The sequence below is a fragment of the Lonchura striata genome, chromosome 11 (assembly GCF_050655825.1).
Source record: "Lonchura striata isolate lonStrDom1 chromosome 11, ASM5065582v1, whole genome shotgun sequence".
Classification (NCBI taxonomy): domain Eukaryota; kingdom Metazoa; phylum Chordata; class Aves; order Passeriformes; family Estrildidae; genus Lonchura; species Lonchura striata.
The window spans coordinates 8,879,554-8,901,984 of NC_140713.1; the positions used below are offsets into that span (position 1 = coordinate 8,879,554).

Here is a 22,431-nt window from a genome sequence, read left to right on the forward strand (position 1 = left end):
TCAATAATTTTGTTTGTAATTTCCCCCTTAATCTCTTCTGGTATGAGAGAAAAAGAAAAAAAATCAAAACCTAGATTATTGAATCTAATTAGAACAATCTTCGCCTTGTGGCTATTACCAGAAAATGGCTAGTCAGGTCTTCCTCCTGCTCAGAGCACTTCCCACACAACCCGCTTGGTTTAATTCAGTAATGAACAGCCCAAACTTTATGACAGTATTTGCGAGAGGATAATAGTTACACTCTGGCACAGAACGTCTGATAGAGTTGCTCTCAGTCATTTACTTGTCCGGCGCAGGGTTATCTTCAAATCTCGGGTGGAGGGAGGTGATTTCCCACTCCGGTGCGGGTCCTGGAGATCGACTTTCTTCACCCTTGACGCGTGTGTCTGCCCCTTTTCTGCAGTTTGTATAGCAGTATCTGTAGTTAAAAGGACAATGTAGGGTCCCTCCTAATGAGGCGTGAATGTTGACTCCTTCGATGCTTTTATCAGTATTCTGTCTCCAGGCTGTATTTTACTCATTGTTGTATCTTATATATCAAGAAGCCCGGGGGCAGGCGGCGGGGGGAGGGTGGGTGGGGTGGGGTGCTGTGCTGCATGATCACCCCCTGGAGATTCTTATTTTATGCCATCAGGTATGGTTGTATCTGTCTATTCTCTACTCCCCGATGCCCTACAGGCATACCATGGGTATAAGGCATCCCATGTTACATTTCAAAAGGTGAAAATCCCATTTCAGAATGAGGCATAGTTCTTGTGTTTAATAAGGCGAATGGGATGCATTTTATTTATGACAGTTGTTTTTAACATCAATTTGGCTAATTTGGCTTCTAACATTTGCTTAATTCTTTTGACTGGTCCGGAATTCTGAGGGTGCCATGGGGTGTGATAGCCCCACCAAATACCTAAGGTATCTGCTAGTTGTCTGACAAGTTTTGAAGTAAAATGTGTTCCTTGGTCCAAATTAAGGCAGCTTGCTAACCCGTATCGAGGTATGATTTCTTCCAATAAGATTCTTGATACTGTTTGGGCTGTAGCCCAGGAGCTTGGGAAAGCTTCCACCCAGTGGGTTAGTTTGTCCACTATGACTAATAAGAATTTGTATCTCCCGACCTTAGGTAGATCAGTGAAATCTCCTTGGATTCTTTTAAAAGGTTGGTAAACTACTGGGCAACTCCCCATTGTTAGTTTTTGTGAGTTTGCCCTATTTATTTTCTTGCAAATTATGCACCCTTGCACCTCTTGTTTAGTCAATTGTATATACCTTTGTAGCCAAAGAATCTCAGGAATTGCTCTGTTAGGGCTTGGGCCCCCCAGTGTGTTTGTTAATGCAATCTCCTTAGAATTTTCTTAGTATATTCCTTTCACAATAATTCCCTCCCGTCTGGTAACTTCCACTTACCTTCTTCCAGATGCCCCCCCCAATCTTCTGTGTTTTCTCTCCTCGTCTTACACTGAGTTCTACTGGCGGGAGGAGATGTGTTTTTCCCCAGTGAGAAGCGTGTGTGTGTGTGTGTGTGTGTGTGTGTGTGTGTGTGTGTGTGTGTGGTGTGTGTGTGTGTGTGGTGTGTGTGTGTGTGTGTGTGTGTGTGTGTGTGTGTGTGTGTGTGTGTCCCCGTGTTGTGTGAGATGAGGGGGGAAGGCTGAGAAGGTCTCGGCGTGTCTGCAGCTGATATTTGTGCATTAGGGGCGATGCAGACTGATCTGGAGGTGGGGGGAGCTGCTGAGACCTGTGCTTGTGATGGAGGAATTTGGTATGGGGGTGGCAGCTTCCCCGTACTTACCTTGCAGCCAGTTGTCTTAATAGGGAACAGCCGCGCGCTGGCATATTCCTACAGCCTGGCATAATCCAGCTCCTCATTGTCCCACTCCCATTTGTTATAAATGAGAATTTATTCAGCCAGATTAAAAATAAAAATAATTTTATTTGCGGTCAGATTCTATCTAATCAGCCACACGGAAAGGACAGAGCCGAGCCCGGGATCGACCCTGGGTGTGCAACAAGGAGTCAGCCTCAGCAGAGGTTTTCTCCTATGCCCACACCTCCATCCTGGCACAGGCGGTTTTTATAGGGAAAATTCTGCCTGAGGCCAAGGTTTTAGCAATCAGTCCTTTCTTCTATTTGGAGTCCATATGTTAAAAAGGATTTCTTTTTGGTGATGAGTAGAAAAATTCAATGTTGGGTGTTTACCGGAAGGCTTCATCCACATGGATCTGTCTGAGTATTTCCATGATATCCATCTTGGACGATCAGCAGACAATGGCCCATCTCCCGGCCGAGCCACATCCCTTTACTTGTAAATCAGTTTCCAGTATACACTCAAGTCTCACCTACAAAAGGGGGGAGGAGGGGGGGAGGAACTAATACAACGGGCATGATTTAACAAGCATCCAATATTACATATTTCATACAAGAAATGGCGCGAATTATATTTACTATACATAACCTATTTTAGGCGTAAAATGCACAGCACAACTTTATACTGAGCAGAAACAAAACAAATTCGCTACCGGTTTCTAAAAACCGCAGTTGAGAAGCGAAAGCACTTAGATTTCAGCCCTGCAGAGCAGCAGCAGCTTGTGCTGCTTTTAAAACTGCCGCCTGCAGGAACGGGGACTTCCCACGGCCCAGAGTGGGTGAGGTTTACCAATTTCTCAAGTCCACGAGACCCTTCCCTCCCCCGACCTGTCCATAGATGGATCCCTGTAACTCCCAGAGTTTCAGGTCGTATGGGTGTTGTGAGTATACCCAAGTTCTTTTGCTTCCCCCATGACCTCCCTCGCGGGCTGATGGAACCGCGGTTTGTTGGTGTTCGCTCTCGCACCGTGACTATGTCACGTCTCTCACACACCACCCACACAGCACCCAACCACCCAGTACTTCTGGCTCCTTTTCCCGCGTGGATTCTTTGTGCACGTTGATTTTACGAGTGAAAGTTTGCTGCTGCAGCCTTGGAGATTTAGCTCCGAGCTCCAAGAGTTCTGGGCCCGTTTATACCCTTTCCTTAACGTGGCTTTTTGGATGTTTTTGGAATCTGGTTGGTTCTGTGGAGTTCCTCAGTCCTGTCCGGCCGCTGAAATCAGTGGGGCACCGCCCGGATCGAGGATAGGGAACTCCCTGGATAGCCCCAAACCAGACGGCGTAGGAGTCACCAAGTTTGTTATGAATGAAAATTTGTCCAGCCAAATTTAAAGTGAAAAAATAAAATATTTACTTGCAATCAAATTCTATTTAGCCAGTCACAAGGAAAGAACAGAGCTGAGCCCGGGGTTGGCCCTGGGTGTGCCACAAAGAGGTCAGCCTCAGCAGAGGTTTTCCTCTGTGCCCACATACCTCCATCCTGGCACAAGCGGTTTTTATAGGGAAAATTCTGCCTGAGGCCAAGATTTCGGCAGTCAGTCTTTTCTTCTATTCAGAGTCCATAGGTTAATGAGATTTTCTTTTTTGGTGATGAAGAAGAACAATTCAGTGTCCAGAGTTGTTGAATCCCTTGATGAAATTTACTGAACGCTGCATTCACATGGATCTGCCTGAGGATTTCCATGAGATCTATCTCGGGTTTTTCACAGGATGATCAGCACCTGGGGTCCCGTATCTCCCCAGCCATGGTCCATCCCCATCTCCTGGCCCAGCCGCATCCTTTTACTTGTAAATCGGGTTTCAACAGACACCAGGTTTCACCTGTGAGGGTGGGGGGGAGTCCTAGTACAAACGTGTATACTCCAACAAATATTCAATATCACATATATCATATTAGAAATGGCACAAATTATATCTACTACACATAACAGTGTTAAAAATAGCTTAGAAACGGTTGTAAAACAGTTGAAATTTGTTAAGTACACGCTGTTAGTTTGGTTACGGTAAAAGAGGTTAAAAGGGTACTTATAAGAAATACGGTACTTAACGTACTGTATTACACCTAAGTAAAGCGCACCACCCCCAGCAAATGAGCCTGGACAGAACCGTCATGGGCCAATCGAGGCCTTAAACCTTCATGCAGATGAGGGATCCAAACAGAAACCAATCCACAGGGACAAAAAAACAGGATAAAAAGGGTATCTGATCCACTGAACCCGTGCCGCTCCACCTGGAACAGGGACTCAGCAGCCCCAGCGCCGGCACCGCAGCATCCTCGACGTGAACATTCCTGCTCGGCCCGTGGGCCCCCTTGCTTCAGGCCTTTCCTTTTATTATAATAAATGCTGAAATCACTTCTAGTACTGGGAGTGTCGTCCCATTGCGAACAATGGGGATGCAGCAATCCACCACAGCCCATGGGGATCCATGGGGGATGCAGAGATCCATGGGGGATGCAGAGATCCACCACAGCCCCTGGGGATCCATGGGGGATGCAGCAATCCACCACAGCCCCTGGGGATCCATGGGGGATGCAAAGATCCACCACAGCCCCTGGGGATCCATGGGGGATGCAGAGATCCACCACAGCCCCTGGGGATCCATGGGGGATGCAGAGATCCACCACAGCCCCTGGGGATCCATGGGGGATGCAGAGATCCACCACAGCCCCTGAGGATCCATGGGGGATGCAGAGATCCACCACAGCCCCTGGCAGAGGTGCCCACACTTGAGCAGTGGTGCCTGGAGGGGGCCCAGAACTGGACACAGCACTCAAGGTGTGGCCTCACCAGTGCCCAGCACAGAGGGACAATCATTGCCCTGGTCCAGCTGCACTATTTTTGATGCAAGCCAGGTCATGCCATTGGCCATCTGGGCACTCCTGGGCCCAGGTTCAGCTGTTGTGGACCAGCATCCCACCCACTCTTCCCCCAGCCTCTAGCACTGCATGGGTTTGTGACCCAAGGATAGGAGCTGGAACTGCACCTGAACCTCAGCCCATCTACACAGCCTGCCTGGATCCCTCTGCAGAGCCTTTCTGCCCTCCTGCACAGCAACATCCCCACCCAACTTGGTGGTGCCTTCCAACTGACTGGGGGCATACTGGATCCTCTCATCAAAATAAAGAATGCCTGGAGCAGATGCTCTGCCCTGGAATGTGGTCAAGAAACTTGGACAATGCCTATTTACAATGTTATCAATGACAGGGGTTTATGCTGCTTTTGGTGTTGAATTAACCTAAAACCACTATTACACATCAATCCCAAATTAATATTCTGACAATGAGGCAAAGATTTGGCAGACAAGCTGCTAAGCTACCTGGACACATATGACTGGCAGCCAATCCTATAAAAGTTCAGTCCTCCATATGACACACTGCTTCTTGGAGTGTGTATGGAGATTCCTCCTTTGGCTGGAGACACCCCTCAAAATTACTCTTCAAGACTGAGCGAACAGGATTTGCCCCAAGCCTGGGTGAGTTGTATGGCTGAGTTACATCAATCTCTATTTAATAATTTGGTTTTTTGATAGCTTTGATGTAATTGCTTTAATATGACTGCTTTGATATAGTGCAGTCATGCTATCCTATGCTATACCATACTAGTAGTTTTGGCTTCTATACTAATGCAGTAATTAATTCTGATTAAGATCCTTTGTCGAATAATCTATCAAAATAAATAATTTTTATATAAATACATCTAATTTGCCATCCTTAATTCTGCAGGACAAAGTTGTACAAATGATCAATCACGCCTCTGTAATTCCTGAGACTTCAGTTGCTGACAGTTTGGGGCTAAGATTGGATCCCGCCGCCCCCGGGCCCCTCTCTGGGGAGTTTAGAAAGAACAGGGTCCTTTGCACCTCACTGGAAGCTTCTCTAATAAACTTTATCTGAAGTTTCCTTTCCACCCATGATGATACTGAACAGGACTGGCCCCAGTAGTGACCCTTAGAGAACTCCACTAATTTCCAGCTGCCCACTGGATTTGACTCCCTTCACCACCACTCCCTTGGCCCAGCCATCCAGCCAGTTTTTAACCACGTGAAGATGTCTAATCCATGAGCTGCCCACTTCTCCAGGAGAATGTTTTGAGACACAGTAGTGAAAGCATTGCTGAAGTCTTGGTTGTGGATATCAACCTTTCCCTCATCTAAGAGGTCATTCATTGGTCATCAAAGGAGATCAGGTTTGCCAAGCAGGACCTGTATTCCCTAAATCCGTGCTGGCTGGGCCTGATCCCTTGCTTGTGCTGTATGTGCCATGTGAAGGTACTCAATAAGATTTATGACAGTGGCATAAATCATTAAATGGTCTTAAGACTAAAACCCTCATCTTCCAGAATGCTGATTTGGTTACAGCAGGACACACTTAGAAGATATGAAAATCATCTAGAGACTGAAGAAAAGGAGAGCAGGAAAAAATGAGAGCTATAAAAAATGCTATTAAGAATGAGAGCAGGAAATGCATGTGAAATCAGTTAAGGGCTGCAATATCAAGACAGTATCTGATCTCCTGTGATCTTAGCACCTTTGTTAATCTTTGATATTTTTTTGATTGCAACAAATGTGCTTCTACTTAGATTAAAAAGCACTCGCCATGTTACGCTGTACCTTTTGCACTTACACTGATCCAACACCAAATGACACTCGGTAAAACCCTTCTGCCAGCTCTTGCAAAAAGCTATTCAGCTGATTGGAACCGAGGTGACACAGCTCCACCCACCTGGCTTCAGCTGAGAAAGAAATAATGGCAGCAGATAATGTGAAAGAATAAAGGGTAAACAACAGAGTGTATTTTACTATAGCAAATTCTTATGGAATTAAATCTAAACATATTACCTCATACAGTATTAGATAGAGCTGCAGCTGAACCCTAATTAACTACTTGGATCTGGTTATCTTTCCTCTACAGAGTGAAAGATGACTTACAGAATCACAGAATATCCTGAGTTGGAAGGAACCCACAAGGATTGAGCCCAGTTCCTGGCACTGCACACACATTTTGAGTTCTTCCTTCTAGACAGCTTTTGAGACATTGGATTTTCATTTGATTAGGTAGTGGTATTGCCTACTAGGCAATTTAACTCCTAAAATTACCAACTTTGTTAGACATTTTAGCAGGACTTTTCTCTTGGTTTTTATTTTTCCTTTTATGTTTAAATGTTGCATGTTTTAATAAAAAACATATTTTCTTTTTTTCAAAAGAATATTTATTCATGTAATGCTAGCCTTTTAATATTTTCTTTCTAGTCCTAAAATCAATGGCCAACAATAAGCATTATATTGCATGTTTACTGTAGATAGAATTATACTACAACCAAGTTGCAAAACTTAATGCAAGACGAAAAACATACAGAGCATAAGGTTTATGTTTCATCTCAAAGAGATTTACAGGAAAACACTTTCAGCTGTTAATAAAAGAGAATCAACTTGGAAGGAACTGGAGGGAAGCACCTGTCTAATTATCAATTCTACTTGTACAGCACTTGGCACACTTGCAAATGGGTTTACTTTTGCTGATCTGAAACAATTCCAGTATTTTACATCCAAATATGTCAAATGGGTTCATGTGTATTTGAAATATGTTCATATGTATTTAAAATAGCCTATAACCGGATTTTTGTTATGCCAGAAAAGTGTTCCTGAGCCACAGAAAGACTTTTTCATCCATGGGACGTAACGTTTTATCAATTTTCTTCCTGTGGAAACTGAGTATGGAGAATCAACCAGGGATTTGATTAAATGTTAGTTTATTTAAAGTTTAATGTCGTATTTTAATGATATGCGAATGGCAAAGTAAGTGTAGCATTTCTGAACAAAGCTGCTGCCCTTTGAACCATGTATTGAAATCTACTCTAAAACAAGAGCTGTGAAAACGGGCAGCAGGTGTGGCAAAAGTACAGTTCTAAGACATTCCCAGGTCACGTCAGTGGAAGAACAGTTAGGCCAACATTGAGAGTTTTGAAAATCTTGCTTCTGTTTCTAAGAAATTACCAGTACAATAGCTTTTCCTTGTGAAGCTGCTGATTTTTACAAACTCTCAAAACATACTCAAAAGGGCAATTAAACCCAGATGAGGATAATATTGTAAATAATGAATCAGCTCTGAGATTGTATTTGCATATTGAGAGATGCTTATATTAAAAAATATGACCTGAAGGACTTATTTTCCAAACCTGCCTTTAAAAAGGTGAGAAGCTGAGGGTATGGCCATGTTCCATGCTGCTCCAGAGTCTGCACAACTGCAGATTGGAGCTTGTGTGGAAACCAGAGGAGTGTGTACGCCTGTCTAACTGACCTGAAGAGGTATTTCAGACCTGACATTTCAAATTCGTTTCTTTTTCAAATTCAAGGAACATAGGGGACAGGACTGGTTTAGTGATAGACCATCCCCGTGACAATTTCACATATTAATGAAGTTATTTAAGACTGTGCTTAAAAATAGTTTCTGGTTGTTATGCTGAGGCATGGAGTCCTAAAATAATGAAGTTGAAAAAGCCAGGAGAGTGAAAGGATTCAAAGTGTAGCTCTTGTTAAGTCTCTGGGCAGAGACCAAAAGCTAGTGTGCTGTTAGACAGTAGTTCTGTTAATCAGTGTCTAAAGACTCTGGCATGCTGAAGTCGTATCTTGATGAACTGGTAAGGCTGTTGCACTCGTGTTATTCCTATTATAGGGAAGGAATTAAAGTACATCCTGAAACCTTGCCTGCATATATATGACTCAGCTACTTTGGTGCTTTCCTACAATCAGGGCAGTATCTGAGGGCACTGAGGTTCTGACAGTGCTCTGGAAGCCTGTAGATATTTTAGCTTTGCACTGCACTGCAGAACCTGGCTTTGAAAGCTGAAAATCTGCCTGTCCCTGAACATCACTGTGTGATAGGAAGTGCTGTCCCCACCCTCTCCTGAACAAAGCCATAGCATGATGAAAAACGCTGCAGGAACCTTTTTAGACACAAACATTATGTATTTTTTTTAGTATTTTAACATGGCATTATGCTCTTTTTGTTAATTTTGCTCAAAGTCAATGAAATTCTTCATTATTTCTAATTCTACACAACTATGATATAGTTACATGCTTTTTGTATTGTTACAATTTTCTGGTATCATTTGTGTTCCGTTATGAAAATGAAGCAAAACCAAAAAGCTCATCCAGCAAGTTAAATGTCAATCCAAAACAAAGCCATATCAGAGCAATACATACTACTAGAAAGTTGATGTGCAATATTGTGAAAATCAACAAATCTGAAAGCTAAGACAAATACAGGTCAATAATCTAAAGGCATATACAGGAAGCACTGTTTCAGAGAATACTCTGGGTGGCTTTTGAAGCCACAGAGTCTGAAGCAGGATGAACCAAACAATCTGGAAGAGCATTCTGGGCTGGCAGCTCCTCCCCTTGGCAAACTCATGGTAGGAGCTTCCCAACACCTCCAGGGATCCTGTAAATCTACACACAGCACAGTTGTGCATTCAGGCACCAGGAGTTGTCATGAGCATGTTTCAGTCTTGTCTGCTCCACAGTCAAATTTTTCTCTGTCCTTGATTTTTGGCACACTATCTAGGACATCCTTGCATCTGAGGAAGTCAAGATGCTTCCTCAGGAGAAAGATTACAAGCCACACTTTTTGGATCATCCTCCATCTGGCACTTTAGGGAGAATTTACTGAAAGTTGTCCTTTTAATTTTAACAAGCACTGTCTTGCTGCTCACTGGTTTTGTGGCATGGTGTGTGCCTGTGCTGAGCACCAAGCTTACCAGCACCTTATCCTGTTAACTAGTTATTTGTCTTGACATGTTAAGGTTGTACCACATTTTGTCTTAAAAATTAATAGCTTTTGCTTCAAAGAGCAAAGTAATATTTTAGGCTAGATTTACATTATTCACAGTACAAGTAGAGAATGTGCTGCTGTCATTTTGATGACTTTAAAAATACACTAATATTGATGACAGCAAACATTCCATCACACCTTGTGCTGCTGAAAAAGTCAAATTAAGGCACCAAGTTTTCTTTCTTGGATGAGAAGCAGATTCTTATCACTGACATTCTTGCTGAATTTCATTTTCAGTAGGGAATGAAGTTTTCACATCACAGTAGCTAAAATCATGTCCATAAACTAGGTCCTGAGAGTGTGGTTCATGAACTGTGACAGCATTCCAGGTGTTGTTCTTCCTCAGGGATTTCTGTAAGAGTTCTCTCATTCTCCTGTTTTCTTTGGCTGTGGATTCCCACATGATTTCAAGTTCCCCTTCTGTTTTCCTAGGAAAAAAATGAAGAGAAATCCCAACTTTAACAATGTTTCAGCAGTGCAGAATTACACTATGTGGATAAGCAAATTAGAAATGGCCTGTATTTAGGTGCTTGAAATTGCCTGATTGAAATGAATTCATTTCTTGCTTTTGAAAAAGCTCATTAAATGTAATGCTAAAAAGGATATGACCAGAAAAGTACCCATATAAAACTACCCATTATGTAATAAAAGTTGGATTAAGTGTGCACACAGAGCAGTGCACGTGAGACCCAAATAGTGTGATACCACTCTCCACTGACTGAGGCTCCCTGGTGAGCACAGCTCTGCTTCCCACACAGCACTGCCCCTTCTGCCCAGAGCACTGTGCTCACCCCTTGAGCCCAAAGGTCTGATCAGTGCCAGACTCTGTGCTCAGCTTCTTTGTGGGAGCCAAACAAAGTGGTAGCAACTTAGAAGGTAGATAAATCCCAGGAACCTGGATTTCCTTTGACTCCTAGTGTATGCCAAAATACAAAATAAGGAAATGAAGATCAATTGACGTGGAAAGCATAGCTGATGTATGGAAAATAGGAACACATATTTTAATACAGAACCAGAGGACACAGTCTCAAGCAGTGTCAAGGGCAATATCTGTTGGACATTGGGAAAAAGTTTTTTACAGAATGAGTGATAAAGTTCTGGAATGGCTGCCCAGGGAGGTGGTGGAGTCACCATCCCTGGATGTGTTTAACTAAGCTGGGATGTGGCACTGGGTGCCAGGGTTGAGTTGAGGTGTTGGGGCTGGGTTGCACTCGATGTTCTTGAATGTCTCTTCCAAGCCAGTCATTCTGTGAATCTGAACTCTTCTTGGAGGACTAATTTTAAACAGAGCTGAGAGCTGCAGAGCCAGAGAGTGCAGACTGACCTGGCTTTGGAGCAGTCAGAGCACCCTGCTGCACACACAGCACGCTGCAGTCCCAGGTAAGGCTCTGCAGTGTGGCACAACATGCTGCTTCACAGTTCAGCTGCTTCCCAGGTCAGCATCTGAGAAGAAGCAGCGGCATCCCAAGTGTAGTTACACAAGAGGGTTTTGCTTGAAAATTCTGACCTGATTGGAATTTAAAAATGCACTCAGCAGAGCTGGCTGAAGAGAGGGTGTCTTTTTGCTAGTCACAACTTCCCTTCCCTTAAGGAATTTGGATTACAGAGCAGTTTGGTTGCTACAGCTGCTGGTGGTCTGTACATCTTTCTCAACACCAAAATTTCCTTGCCTCTACAGCTGGTTTGCCTCTTGAAATACAAGTCTTGGCCACTTGGCATTTAAAACTAGATACATATGCTGTTTCCAGATGCCTTCAGACAAAAGGCATTAATTTCTTATTAATGTAGGCTATTATTAATTAAAAATAAAAATTTCATTCAACCTCTAACCTAGCCAAAATGTAGGATTTTATAACTTACTGAGAGTAAGCAAAATTCCAGTGCCCCACTGATGTTTGAGGGTGAAAAAATTACTAGAAGTAGGTTCTGAAAGATTCTGCTTTAAAAAAGCCATGCTCTCATTGAACAAAATTCATTCAGCCTTAAATCTCAGAATCTTATTTGGGCTGCTCAAGAATCCATTTTCATCTATCCTGTGACAGTTTATTTGTATATGCCTCATCACAAAGGTTTTTATTATGGTTATAATTTTGTATGTCACCTCAGATAACACAACTCCTCCCCCTTGCCTACGCACAACTGCAAAGCTTTTCTGCTGTTGATCCTCTTCCAAGGACAGTTTAATGCACTTTCAAATTTACATTCTGCATCCAAAGCACAGCAGCTGTAACTACCTTGAGGTACTGTTTCTCAGCAGAAGTCTTATGAAATAAACTTTGACCAAGAAAACTCATAAAGGTCTATGACCTGTCAAATAAGACTGGAAACACTTATGAACCTGGTTTTTTTACCCTAGAATCACGTAATTAACTTTGTTTATATCTCAAACCTCTTATTTAAGGAAAGGTTGATATTGATATCTCTTAAGGTTACTCAGTGACTAATAAAGATGTCATTATCAGCTGCCTGAAAAAAAAAATGCTATTGCTTTCTCATTAAAGGTTGCTGGGAATTTGCAATATTGTCTAGCAAAGGCTGTAATTACCAATAAGGCTCTAAAGAGCAGCTTCCAGGAAGGGAAATCTGCCTATCTTTAAAAGCTTTTATTTATCAAAAGTACAACTATATCTATATGTGTTTCTTTTTGAAAACTAAGTAGAAAAATTCTCATCCCTTGGATGCAATGACTAAGTAGTGGAACTCCTGATTTTTGTTATGAGGTGAAAGAATGCAGGAGGGGAGAAAAAAAAAGGCAAGTCATGTCTGTTCTGTTTGATGAAAGCCCATGCTAGTTTGGATACACTTGTTAAGAACAGAAGACATCTCAGTCTCCACAGCATTCCCTGGGGCCGTGCTGTGACTGCAGCTTCTCTGCCCCTGGGCACACGGGGCTGTGCAGGGTGCTGGGACCTGCCACCGGCCGGGCGTGCTGAGCTCCTCTCCAGCTTCACCCCGGGGCTGCTGATCCTGCAGGGGCTCACTGGCAGCACGCTGCTGCTTCCAGAGCTGAAGGGGGATCTCACTTTGCTTTTCAAGAAAACTCACCAGCAACAATGGGTACAGTATGCTTTTCTCAGAAAGAATTTCATGGTGGTAGCTAAGTCAGACTTGTCCCAATTTCCTGACTCCATATTATTAAACTAAATGCAAGAGCAAAATAAATGATATGAAATAGTTTTCTGTCTTCACCTGCTTACAGTGATTCATCACACCTTCAGCTGGATTTTAAAGTAAACTGGCTTTTCTGCTTAAAATGTGGCATGCTACTCTGATTTGCATTATCTAACAGTGAAATTGGAGAATAAATTAGAAATGAGACAATAAATACTTATTGTATGCACTTATCTTAATGTAGGCATTTTGCACAGAGACATTATCACCTAGATAGTATTCTGGACTAGAAATCTACTCTGTAAATACAGCTAGTCACAATAAATCTAAATGTTTGGTACTCTCCTAGCACTACTGACTAGTTGCCAAGCTGTAGATGTTGAGCAACATCTGAACTACAAATAATTTTCCCCTCCTTACTCCTGTGACTGTGTGAACAGAGAGAGAAAATAATAAACTTTGTAAAATTGTAAATACACAAAGGAGACCAAAATACATGCTCAGTTTCTGTCTGATAGGTGTAAAAGAGTAGATACATATTTGGATTACCTTGGTAAACTATTTTATATTGCAGTACTTGAGAAAAATAATGGAATATGAAGAAACTAGTTCATAAGAAGAGTATCAGCCAACAGTATCACTAGTTCATAAGAACATCCTCATGTTAGTTGGTTTCATAGATTTTGTTTCATAAGCATAAAAACTTATTATTGCTTATATAGGTGTAGAATTCAGCTGATCTCTCAGTAGCATTTAAAATTTTTTAATCTACATTTTTTATATAGTAATCAAATGAAAATAGTGAATCATGAGTTAACCAAAATACTACTTGTAAGATGACAGTAAAAATTCTTTTTTACTTTTAGAGTTGTGTTCATTATATTGTAGTCTAATAATTACAGTTGAGATTTAACAACCACTAAAAAAACGAAGTCACTCATTATACCATTCAATAATGTTGGAAACTACAGAAATAAAAGACATATCTTGATGGGGTTAATCTTGGGCTGGTTTCCATAAACCACTTTTCTTCATTATCATATAGTTAAAATGGATTACAATGGTGTAGTTCCAGGTGCAGATCCTGTTTCTTAAAAGGTAGCTGCAAGTATTAATTGTGTTTACTGAAGAAAAAATTAATTAATTTCAACTGAAAAGGCAAAAGTGATTTAGTATACTGTATGGAAAGTGTAATTAATTATTTTATTCATCTGGGTTACATCATCTAATTTGTCTACTTTGGGGCTAGAAGGGTAAATTTTGAATTATTAATATTGTGGGACTTCAAACTATGCTCTATCCTACTTTGAAAGAAACCCTTTTTTATTTAATTGCTGTTCTCTAGAGTAAAAATCTGTAACATGAGCCCAGACATATGAAAGTCATTTAATTAGTTTAAAATCCTAAATAAATGTTTTCAGAGAAATGTGGATCAGTTCAATTTGGTTTTTAATGCAAATTTCAGAGATTAACTGAATGTTCATTGTACAACTCTGCTACTTACAACTGTTTAATTGCACTGTATAAAGTAACTGAGAAGGTCTGCAGTGATATAAGGTAGATGATACCAAGCCCTGTTTTTCTATTTTCTGATAAAATCTATTTAAATCTATTATTTCACAATAGCACTGATGACTTGAGAAATGACTGCAGTTTCTTCAGTTGTAAACTGAAACTAGTTTTCTTTTATGCTGATAATGTAAACGTGCTATGAAGCTTTCCACTATCAGAGGGAAAAATACCTTTAAAGGACTCTCTATTTAAAGGATATCTCAACACTGCAGTCATAATCTTCTATAAATCTGTTACATTTTCTTCTCTTTACTTTGCACACAGCCAGTCTAAGTCACTTGTTAATAGATCAGTAAAACAGATTCAAAAGAAAATGGATCTTTGGTGTCCTCATTAGATTCCCTTCACTTCCTACTATTCTGAAAACTGTTGAGGGGTATGAATGGGAAAGTGTTCAGCCTTTAGCAGAAGGTTCTACTAAAATAAATCAACATATATTTTGATTTATAGAATCCTTTCAAATTATCAGATTTGCACAGATTGACATCCTTCTCAGACTGATATCCTTCTTAAGAAGTCTTAAGAACAGCAGTAGCCATATAGAATAAATTCCTCTTTCCAAAGACCTTTCTGGGAGCTGGGAATCACGAGCAGGGTTTCAGCATTTTCATTTTCAGAACATACCACAGGAGACTCTGCTGGTGGCTGTGTGCAGGTGCTTTCCCTTGTCCCTTTACCTGTCTGCCCTGCCTGGATGGCTCCTGCCTGTGCCCCACTCACCTGTTTTGCTGCAGCACTTCATTGAGGGTTTCCTCTTTGTCTTGCAGCAGACGCTGCAGGTGCTTCTTTTCTTGCTCATACTGAGCAGTCTTCCTTTCAAATTCTTTCTCCTGCTCAGTCATCTTGAGATTAATATCTTCAAGCTTCCCAGCTGCTTTCTTTTTATATACCTGTAAGGGTTAAAGTTAATAGAAAAAAAAAGTGTGATTATAGGAGAAATAAGGACAAGTCATTACCAACAAAAGAGTTAAATATTTTCAACTGAATCTTTAGATCTATGCTGCCTTGCTTAATTATGCCAGGTAGGCTGCACTATGGATCTTTTTAACCTATTTGTTAAGTTGAAGGTATTACACTTCATTTTGTTCTGCATATAAAACTAGTGTGTACAATGAATACCATACTGTATGTTTGTTTTACAGTAAACACAATTACCTGCAAAAAGAGGTTTGTTTCCCAAGATACAATGCTACACTTTACAGCACATGTTGCTTACCACTTGCTGAGCAGTCATACTTATCAGTACATGCCATGAAAAAGTGTTTCTGTTTTGTTAGATGTTTAATCTTAATACTAAGAGGAAGAAAAGAATACTTTGCTTGCTGCTTCACGTAAAAGTCCTCTTGTTCAGTGAGCACAAGTGATTTTTTCATTAATCGCTGTAATAACTAAATGGTAAGTAATGACTGGTCTCATCTCAAAAGTAAGAAATTATTTTTGTACAAAGTAACTGCTTTCTGAAATAACATCCCCACTAAACTGCATAAGCACACAAGAAACTGAAAACTGGTTTGTGTACTGTTATGCATTTCTAGATGCTGCTGCTCTTGACAATACCAAAATCCAGTATTAACTTACTTTTCTCATGAGTACAAATGGAATGCTAAAACTGTTATTTTTCTCTGCACACTGTGATGTTTCCCACAGGCTACAGAACAGAGTTTTGGGATGGAAACACCTCCTTTAATAAAACTGTAAACTAATTTAGGGAAGCTTTGACAATACTGCTATTTATATCTTGCTAATATAAAGTTTTATTTCAGGTGCTAATCACTAAGGTTTTATCTACATCTGAATCAGGGGAGAAAGATTTAAGTTTGCCTTTCGGAGGGATTAAATAAAAAGGCATTTTTAGACATACTGTATATAAGGCTATATAACCCCACAAACTGTTTCCTTTTTAGCACTTGCAAAATGTGGCATTGTGAAGTTTAATTTTCTAGAGGTAATAGGATAACAACAGATAATATTTACCTAGAATATTAGCAATTCAATATTTAAGGCTGACTTACATAGGATTTTTATCCTAACTTTTCCCTGACAGTTCTAATAGAAGAATAAGAAGCTTGCAAGTTAACCAGTAACAATGCTCAACTTTTTAGATTCCCAGAGAAGCCTTCAAAATGCAGAGTAATGTTATAGAAGGCTAAAAGTAAACAGGTTCCTTCTGAGCAGAAGGTTGCTCAGAGCCAGCCTAGAGGAAGTGCAGAGTATAGGGAAACAGCTGAACCTTCCCCTCCATCAGTAAAAGCCCAGCACTTGCCAGGTCCAGCCAAGTGTGAGACCTGAAATGCCCTCTGTAGATTAGATGCCCATAATCATTTCAAAGAACAAGAGCAAACCTCCCTCTCGACCTTATCACGGGGAAGGCTGGTGAAACCCTGCTTTCCATCACTGCTCACTGATGCAGCTACAGGGTGGCGTGTGTTTCAAGCTGAGGTTTGTGTTTCAAGCTGCACTCTGCCTGAGATGCTTCAGGCCTCTGGCTCCTCCATAGCCCACAGCTGCCTCTGCTGCCTCTGCACTCCTGCTCTACCTTTGCCAACTGAAGCCGAGTCCCATGTGCAGAATGGTTGCAAAATCAGAGGGGAAAAGTGCACCTTTTTATTATGGCCATATGATTATAGTCTGAAACAAGACATGAGTGATACATTGCTCTGATCTTGCCTCTATGGATGAATTATAATTAAGTCTGTAAAATGCAGCCTGGGCAGGGTGGGATGGTCCTGGGCACACTGACACATGCAACTGCTGGCATTTATAGATCCTTCACACCTTTGAATTGTTCAAGATAACCTATTACTGTTCTCTGAAGTGAAGCAGGTAGCAGCAAACAGACTGGTGGAGATGACAGTTTTCAGGAAGAGGATGTGAGCACATAGCTGGAAGTCAGGATATTCTCCTCTAGAGCTGGCCATGGCACCCCATGTACATAACAAGCAGGACGAGAAATGATTATGGATGCAGGTGCTGGTACTGAAGAGGACATTATTTACTCACAGGTAAAGAGACAGTAAAGCAGACTGGACATAGAGGAAATATGCATATATGATTTTTTTGGGTCATTCTGCCATTCTGGCTTGTCTCCTAGGAGGCCCTTGGTTCCTGGGTTTGTCACAGAGATCTTGGAAATAGATGGTTTTGTTGCAGTCATAGAAAGACAGGTTCTAGTCAGCAGGCTCAGAATGCCTGAGACATATAACCAACTTTCCTGGGGATATTATTCTCTTCCCTGACTTTTGGCAGCACTTTTGTGTGAGTGGCAGTGTGTGCAAGTCACATTCTGAGTTCACAGTTGAGTGGAAAAGTGTGAGGAAACTGAAACAGCTTCAGACAAAAGCCAGCATGAATTTGGGTACATTCTCTCTCCTCTGTATCCAGATCAACTTATGAGTGTGAAACAGAATCCAGTGTTTCCTTACCAGTAAGATGAATGCATTTCCTTTCAATTTGGTTTATACTTTCTGTTTTCTATGCAAACATGATTAACTCAGAGAAATAAGCTACATTGTATACAAAATAGTGACATACACCAGAATAATTTAGAGATTCTGAGTATACATCAGCTAACATCAAAAAGTGTAAGATTTTGAACATATGAATGAAGGGAATGAATGGAAAATGGGTGTTGCAATATTATATGCTGTACTACCTAGGCCCTTGTATTTCCTGACTGGTAACTTGGGCAAAAATAGGGGTGAATTCCTGCCCTAATAATTAAAAGATTTGGGGAAAAATAGTCCATCTTTAGGACTGACAAAACAATGGAAGCAGTTTCTTAAGTGGCTGCATTTAAAAAACCAGCAATGCTCCATGAATTTTCAAGGGTCTCCTATGGGAAAAATCTAGAGTCTAACAAAGCAGAATGAACACTCTGAACAGAAAAGCCATGTAGGCAACAAGATTTAAATCAACCCATGGTATCCTGATTTCAGACACAAAGCACCTTCCCCTAAGTCCAGATTAATGTTGACAGGAACGTGGCAAAGGAGCACTGGTGATAAGAACATTGTCTCCTTCAAATATGCTGGCATGAGCAACTCCTTATACTAATAGGAAGTTCTACAATGAGTAAGTGTAGTTCTGAAATACACAGCTCCTCATACAGGGCAGTAGGAGAGTTAAATATAGTAAATATATTCTGAAATACACAGCTCCTCATATAGGGCAGTTACAGTAGGAGATGGTAAATGCCTTAAATACAAAGGTTGTTTCTGTTCTTACTAAAATCTCATGACTAAAAATTATTATCAAATACAGGTTCAGAATGAATGAACTTGTTGTAATCTAAATCTTGCTTTCAACAGTGTGTGCATAACTTAAAGATGAATTACACTTGCAATGAATGAAAGGAAAAGGTGGCTAATGATGAACTGGAGGGCAAATTCTGTTACCAGAGACTTACTATTCACAGTTCTAAGTCCAAAACCCTGGTTTATTTTCACAGAATTTGTAAGAGATGTTTGACTAAAATACCTTTTTAGTAAAATCTTTTTTATAAAACATTTTTCTGTGTTTTATAAAAGATTTTTCTTTGTTAGCTGTCCCCCTTGCATGAAGGACTCCCTGATGAGACAAACTATATGTCCAAGCTCATGTTAAAAGAGAAAACAGTGCTGAACTCTGACTGTAAAGGAATAGTTTTAATACCAGAAAAACTGGCTTCCTCAAATTCTTCTTACCATGGATCATCAAACTGCTTGGTAATTACAATTATGAACTACAAAGAGACCTCCCAGGGAACCCCAGCCAAAGCAGCACCTCAGGTTATCATGCTGACCATGGCACTGAGTCACGATCTCTCAGTTCACAGAATCACAGATTTAATTAGGTTGGAAAAGAGCTTTGTGATTATGAAGTCCAACCTATGACCTAACACCTCCTCATCAACTAAACCACGGCACTGAGCACCACATCCAGCCACCTTAAACAGCTCCAAGGACAGAGACCCCACCGCCGCCCTGGGCAGTCCATTCCAGGGCCCAATCACTCTTCCTGTGAAGAATTGTTTCCTAATCTCTAGCCTAAACCTCCCCTGGCACAGCTTAAGGCTGTGTCCTCTTGTCCTGTCACTAAATGCCTGGGAGAAAAGACCAACCCCCACGTGAGCACAGCCTCCTTTCACATAGAGAGTGATAAGGTCACCCCTGGGTCTCCTTTTCTCCAGACTAATCAACCCCAGCTCCCTCAGTTGTTCCTCACAGCACTTGTGTTCCAAGCCTCTCGCCAGCCTTCTTGCCTTCTCTGGACATGTTCAAGCATCTCAATGTCCTTCCCAAACTGAGGGGCCAGAACAGGACACAGCACTCGAGGTGTGACCTCACCAGTACCAAAGACCTCCCTGCTCCTGCTGGCCACACCATTCCTGATCCAGGCCAGGAGCCACTGGCCTTCCTGGCCACCTGGGCACACTGCTGGCTCGTGTTCAGCTGGCTGTTGACCAGGACCTCCAGGTCCCTTTCTGCCTGGGCACTCTCCAGCCACTCTGCAGCGCTGCAGGGGCTGTTGTGGCCAAAATGCAGGACTCGGCACTTGGACTTGTTAAATCCCACATTGTTGGACTTAGCCCATCTATCTAGCCTGTCCAGGTCCCTCTGCAGAGCCCTCCTACCCTCCAGCAGGCCAACATATGCTCCCAGCTGGGTGCCATCTGCAAATTTACTGATGGTGGACTCAGTCTCCTCATGCAGGTCATCATTGAAGAGGATATTGAACAGGACTGATCAGTGCCTCAGCACAGAGCCCTGGGGGACACCACTGGTGCCTGTCCCCAGCTGGGTGCAGCACCCTCACCACCACTCTCTGGGCCTGCCCTGCAGCCAGTTCTGAGCCCAGCACAGAGCGCTCCTGGCCCAGCCATGGGCTGCAGCTTTCCAGGAGTGTGCTGTGGGAGACAGTGCCAAAGGCTTTGCTGAAGTCCAGGCAGACACATCCACAGCCTGTCCTGCATCCACCAGGAGGTCACCTGGTCATAGAAGGAGATCAGGTTGCTCAGGCAGGTCCCGCCCCTCCTAAGCCCACGCTGGCTGGCTCTGATCCCCTGGCCATCCTGTGGGTGCCCTGTGATGGCACTCAGGATGATCTGTTCCATAATCTTACCAGCACCGAGGTCAGGCTGACAGAGTTGACGTTTCCCAGATCCTCCTTCCAGCCCTTCCTGAGGATGGGCTTCACATTGGCACCTGCAGTCCCCTGGACCTCTCTGGTGAGCCAGGACTGATGATAAGCTCATGTGCCAGCTCCCTCATCACCCTGGGTGGATCCCCTCTGGGCCCACAGCCTTGTAAGCATCTAAATGGTTTAGCACAGCTCTGACTGCTTCCTCCTAGGTTATAGAGGGGCTATTCTCCAGAGGGCTCCCTTTTCCCATCTACCAGCTCAGGAGGCCAGCTGTCCTGAGAGCAACCTGCCTTACTGCTGAAAACGGAGAAAAAGATGGTGTTAAGTACGTCTGCCTTCTCTTCATCCCAAGTTAATGTATTCCCTCCTGCATCCAGTGAAGTATGGAGGTTGTCCTTGCCTGCTCTTTTGTCAGTATTGGTTTTGCACTTATAATTCACTACATGTAAATGTTCTTAATATTATGCCAACCTTTTCTCTATCACTTACAGTAGTCACAGATCTATTACACTGCAGAAGATCCACATTTAACAAGAATACAAACCACTGTCTTAGTAGGGGAGCTAGACAGGAGTGATAGTGAAAAAAGCTAAAAATATTTGATGGCTGTCTTGATATAATTAAGTAACTCTTTTACATTAGTGTTTTGTGCATTCAGGTATTTTATTAAGGGGTCCATGCAAATTCAAGCTGTTTTTCAGCTTACTGCTCTCTCTTTACACTTACAATTTCATTTCTTTTCTTTGTTGCTAATTTCTATGCTGTGTTGATCCTAACAATGAAAGCGCAGAAGGAGATAGTCTCCATTAACATAGTGGTGGAGCACATTTGTGTCATTTGATGCAGGAATAGCAGTGGAGGTCTTGACTGGCAAAGTAGAATATGGAGACTCTCTGCTTTAGGATAAACTGAACAAACTTGACTTAATATAAAACAGCTTTTGAAAGTAATAGATACATAACTTTCTAGACACAGAAACCAATATAACATCTTTCTCCTTTCATTTTTTAAGATTACAGTAGAAATAATCATGGTAGCACCAAAGATGCTGAAACATAAATGTTTCAAACTTATTTCACTGTTATACTGCAATTATATCCTGTGCTTTTTGTTTAGAAAGTTGTAAAGATAACTTATAATGTATTCTCTAACTAGGCTGGGTGTTTGAACATCCTCTGAGTTTCTTAACCTTCTACCCTATGGTCACAAGAAAGCACTTGATGAAAACTGTACACCTGAGATAACATTTTCATTCTTCCAAATTGAATGGTAATGGACTTCAAGTCGAAGGAGTGCTACAGCCTCAAAAAAGTAGAAGACGGAACACTTGGATTACAACAGAGAGCAAAAAATGAAACAAAAATAATCTTTAAATATTATTACAACTAGTCATAATTCTCCAAGTAGCGATGTAAACATGATGATCTGGCAGATACGCAATGCACAAATACAATGGAAGAAGACACTAGTGAAAATTAGAATGATGATCTATTTTGCTTTTTCAAAACTTCTAAAGATAATCCATACATAAATCTTTCATAAAAACATAGCCAGAGATTAACTACTTTTCTCACTAAAAAAACCCAAACATTTCACAGTAGCTGTTTAGCTCAGAAACACTGCTTACCTTAACTTTTTCTTCCAATCTTCCTAAGCGCAGACTGCCTTCTACAATTTTCTTGAGAACCCCATGATTCTCATTTTCCAAACATCTGGCCTGCAACCATGCAGTAAAAAAAGCTATGTGTAACCACTCTGTTTGTTTGTCAGGGCAGACACTGCAATTCCATTTTGAACTCCAACATTCTGAAGAACCAACATGGATAAAGAGTCCTGGAAATTATTTTCATAACGGCTCATTAATAATTTGTCAACTGACTGTGAATACTGTGAAAGAGTATTATTCTGAAATGGAACATACTGTAAACCAAACCAAT

At 41.6% G+C, this 22,431-nt stretch overlaps 1 protein-coding gene, 1 long non-coding RNA gene and 1 pseudogene across 9 annotated transcripts in view; 2 read left to right on the forward strand and 1 right to left on the reverse strand.

The window, feature by feature from the left end:
• LOC146766391 (uncharacterized) overlaps positions 1–22,431 on the forward strand; it is a 138,748-nt gene that overhangs the window by 102,894 nt on the left and 13,423 nt on the right. The window lies entirely within an intron of this gene.
• The window catches only part of CEP89 (centrosomal protein 89), a 34,405-nt gene continuing 18,946 nt past the window's right edge, over positions 6,973–22,431 (reverse strand). For 4 of the 7 annotated variants that reach the window (XM_085589212.1, XM_085589210.1, XM_085589209.1 and 1 more), the window contains exons 17-19: positions 22,122–22,211; positions 15,095–15,264; positions 6,973–10,119 (exon numbers count right to left, since the gene is read on the reverse strand). In XM_085589212.1, coding sequence (XP_085445338.1) covers positions 9,897–10,119; positions 15,095–15,264; positions 22,122–22,211 — 483 coding nt within the window. In that variant the 3' untranslated portion in view covers positions 6,973–9,896. Of the gene's footprint in view, positions 10,120–15,094; positions 15,265–22,118; positions 22,328–22,431 lie in introns of those variants that run through there. The other 3 variants (XR_014957737.1, XR_014957736.1, XM_085589214.1) reach the window with 2 other exon arrangements.
• LOC146766395 (E3 ubiquitin-protein ligase RNF182-like) lies at positions 17,326–22,328 on the forward strand (annotated as a pseudogene). The gene is made up of 2 exons (XR_014957777.1): positions 17,326–17,376; positions 18,682–22,328. The product of XR_014957777.1 is annotated as an E3 ubiquitin-protein ligase RNF182-like (transcript).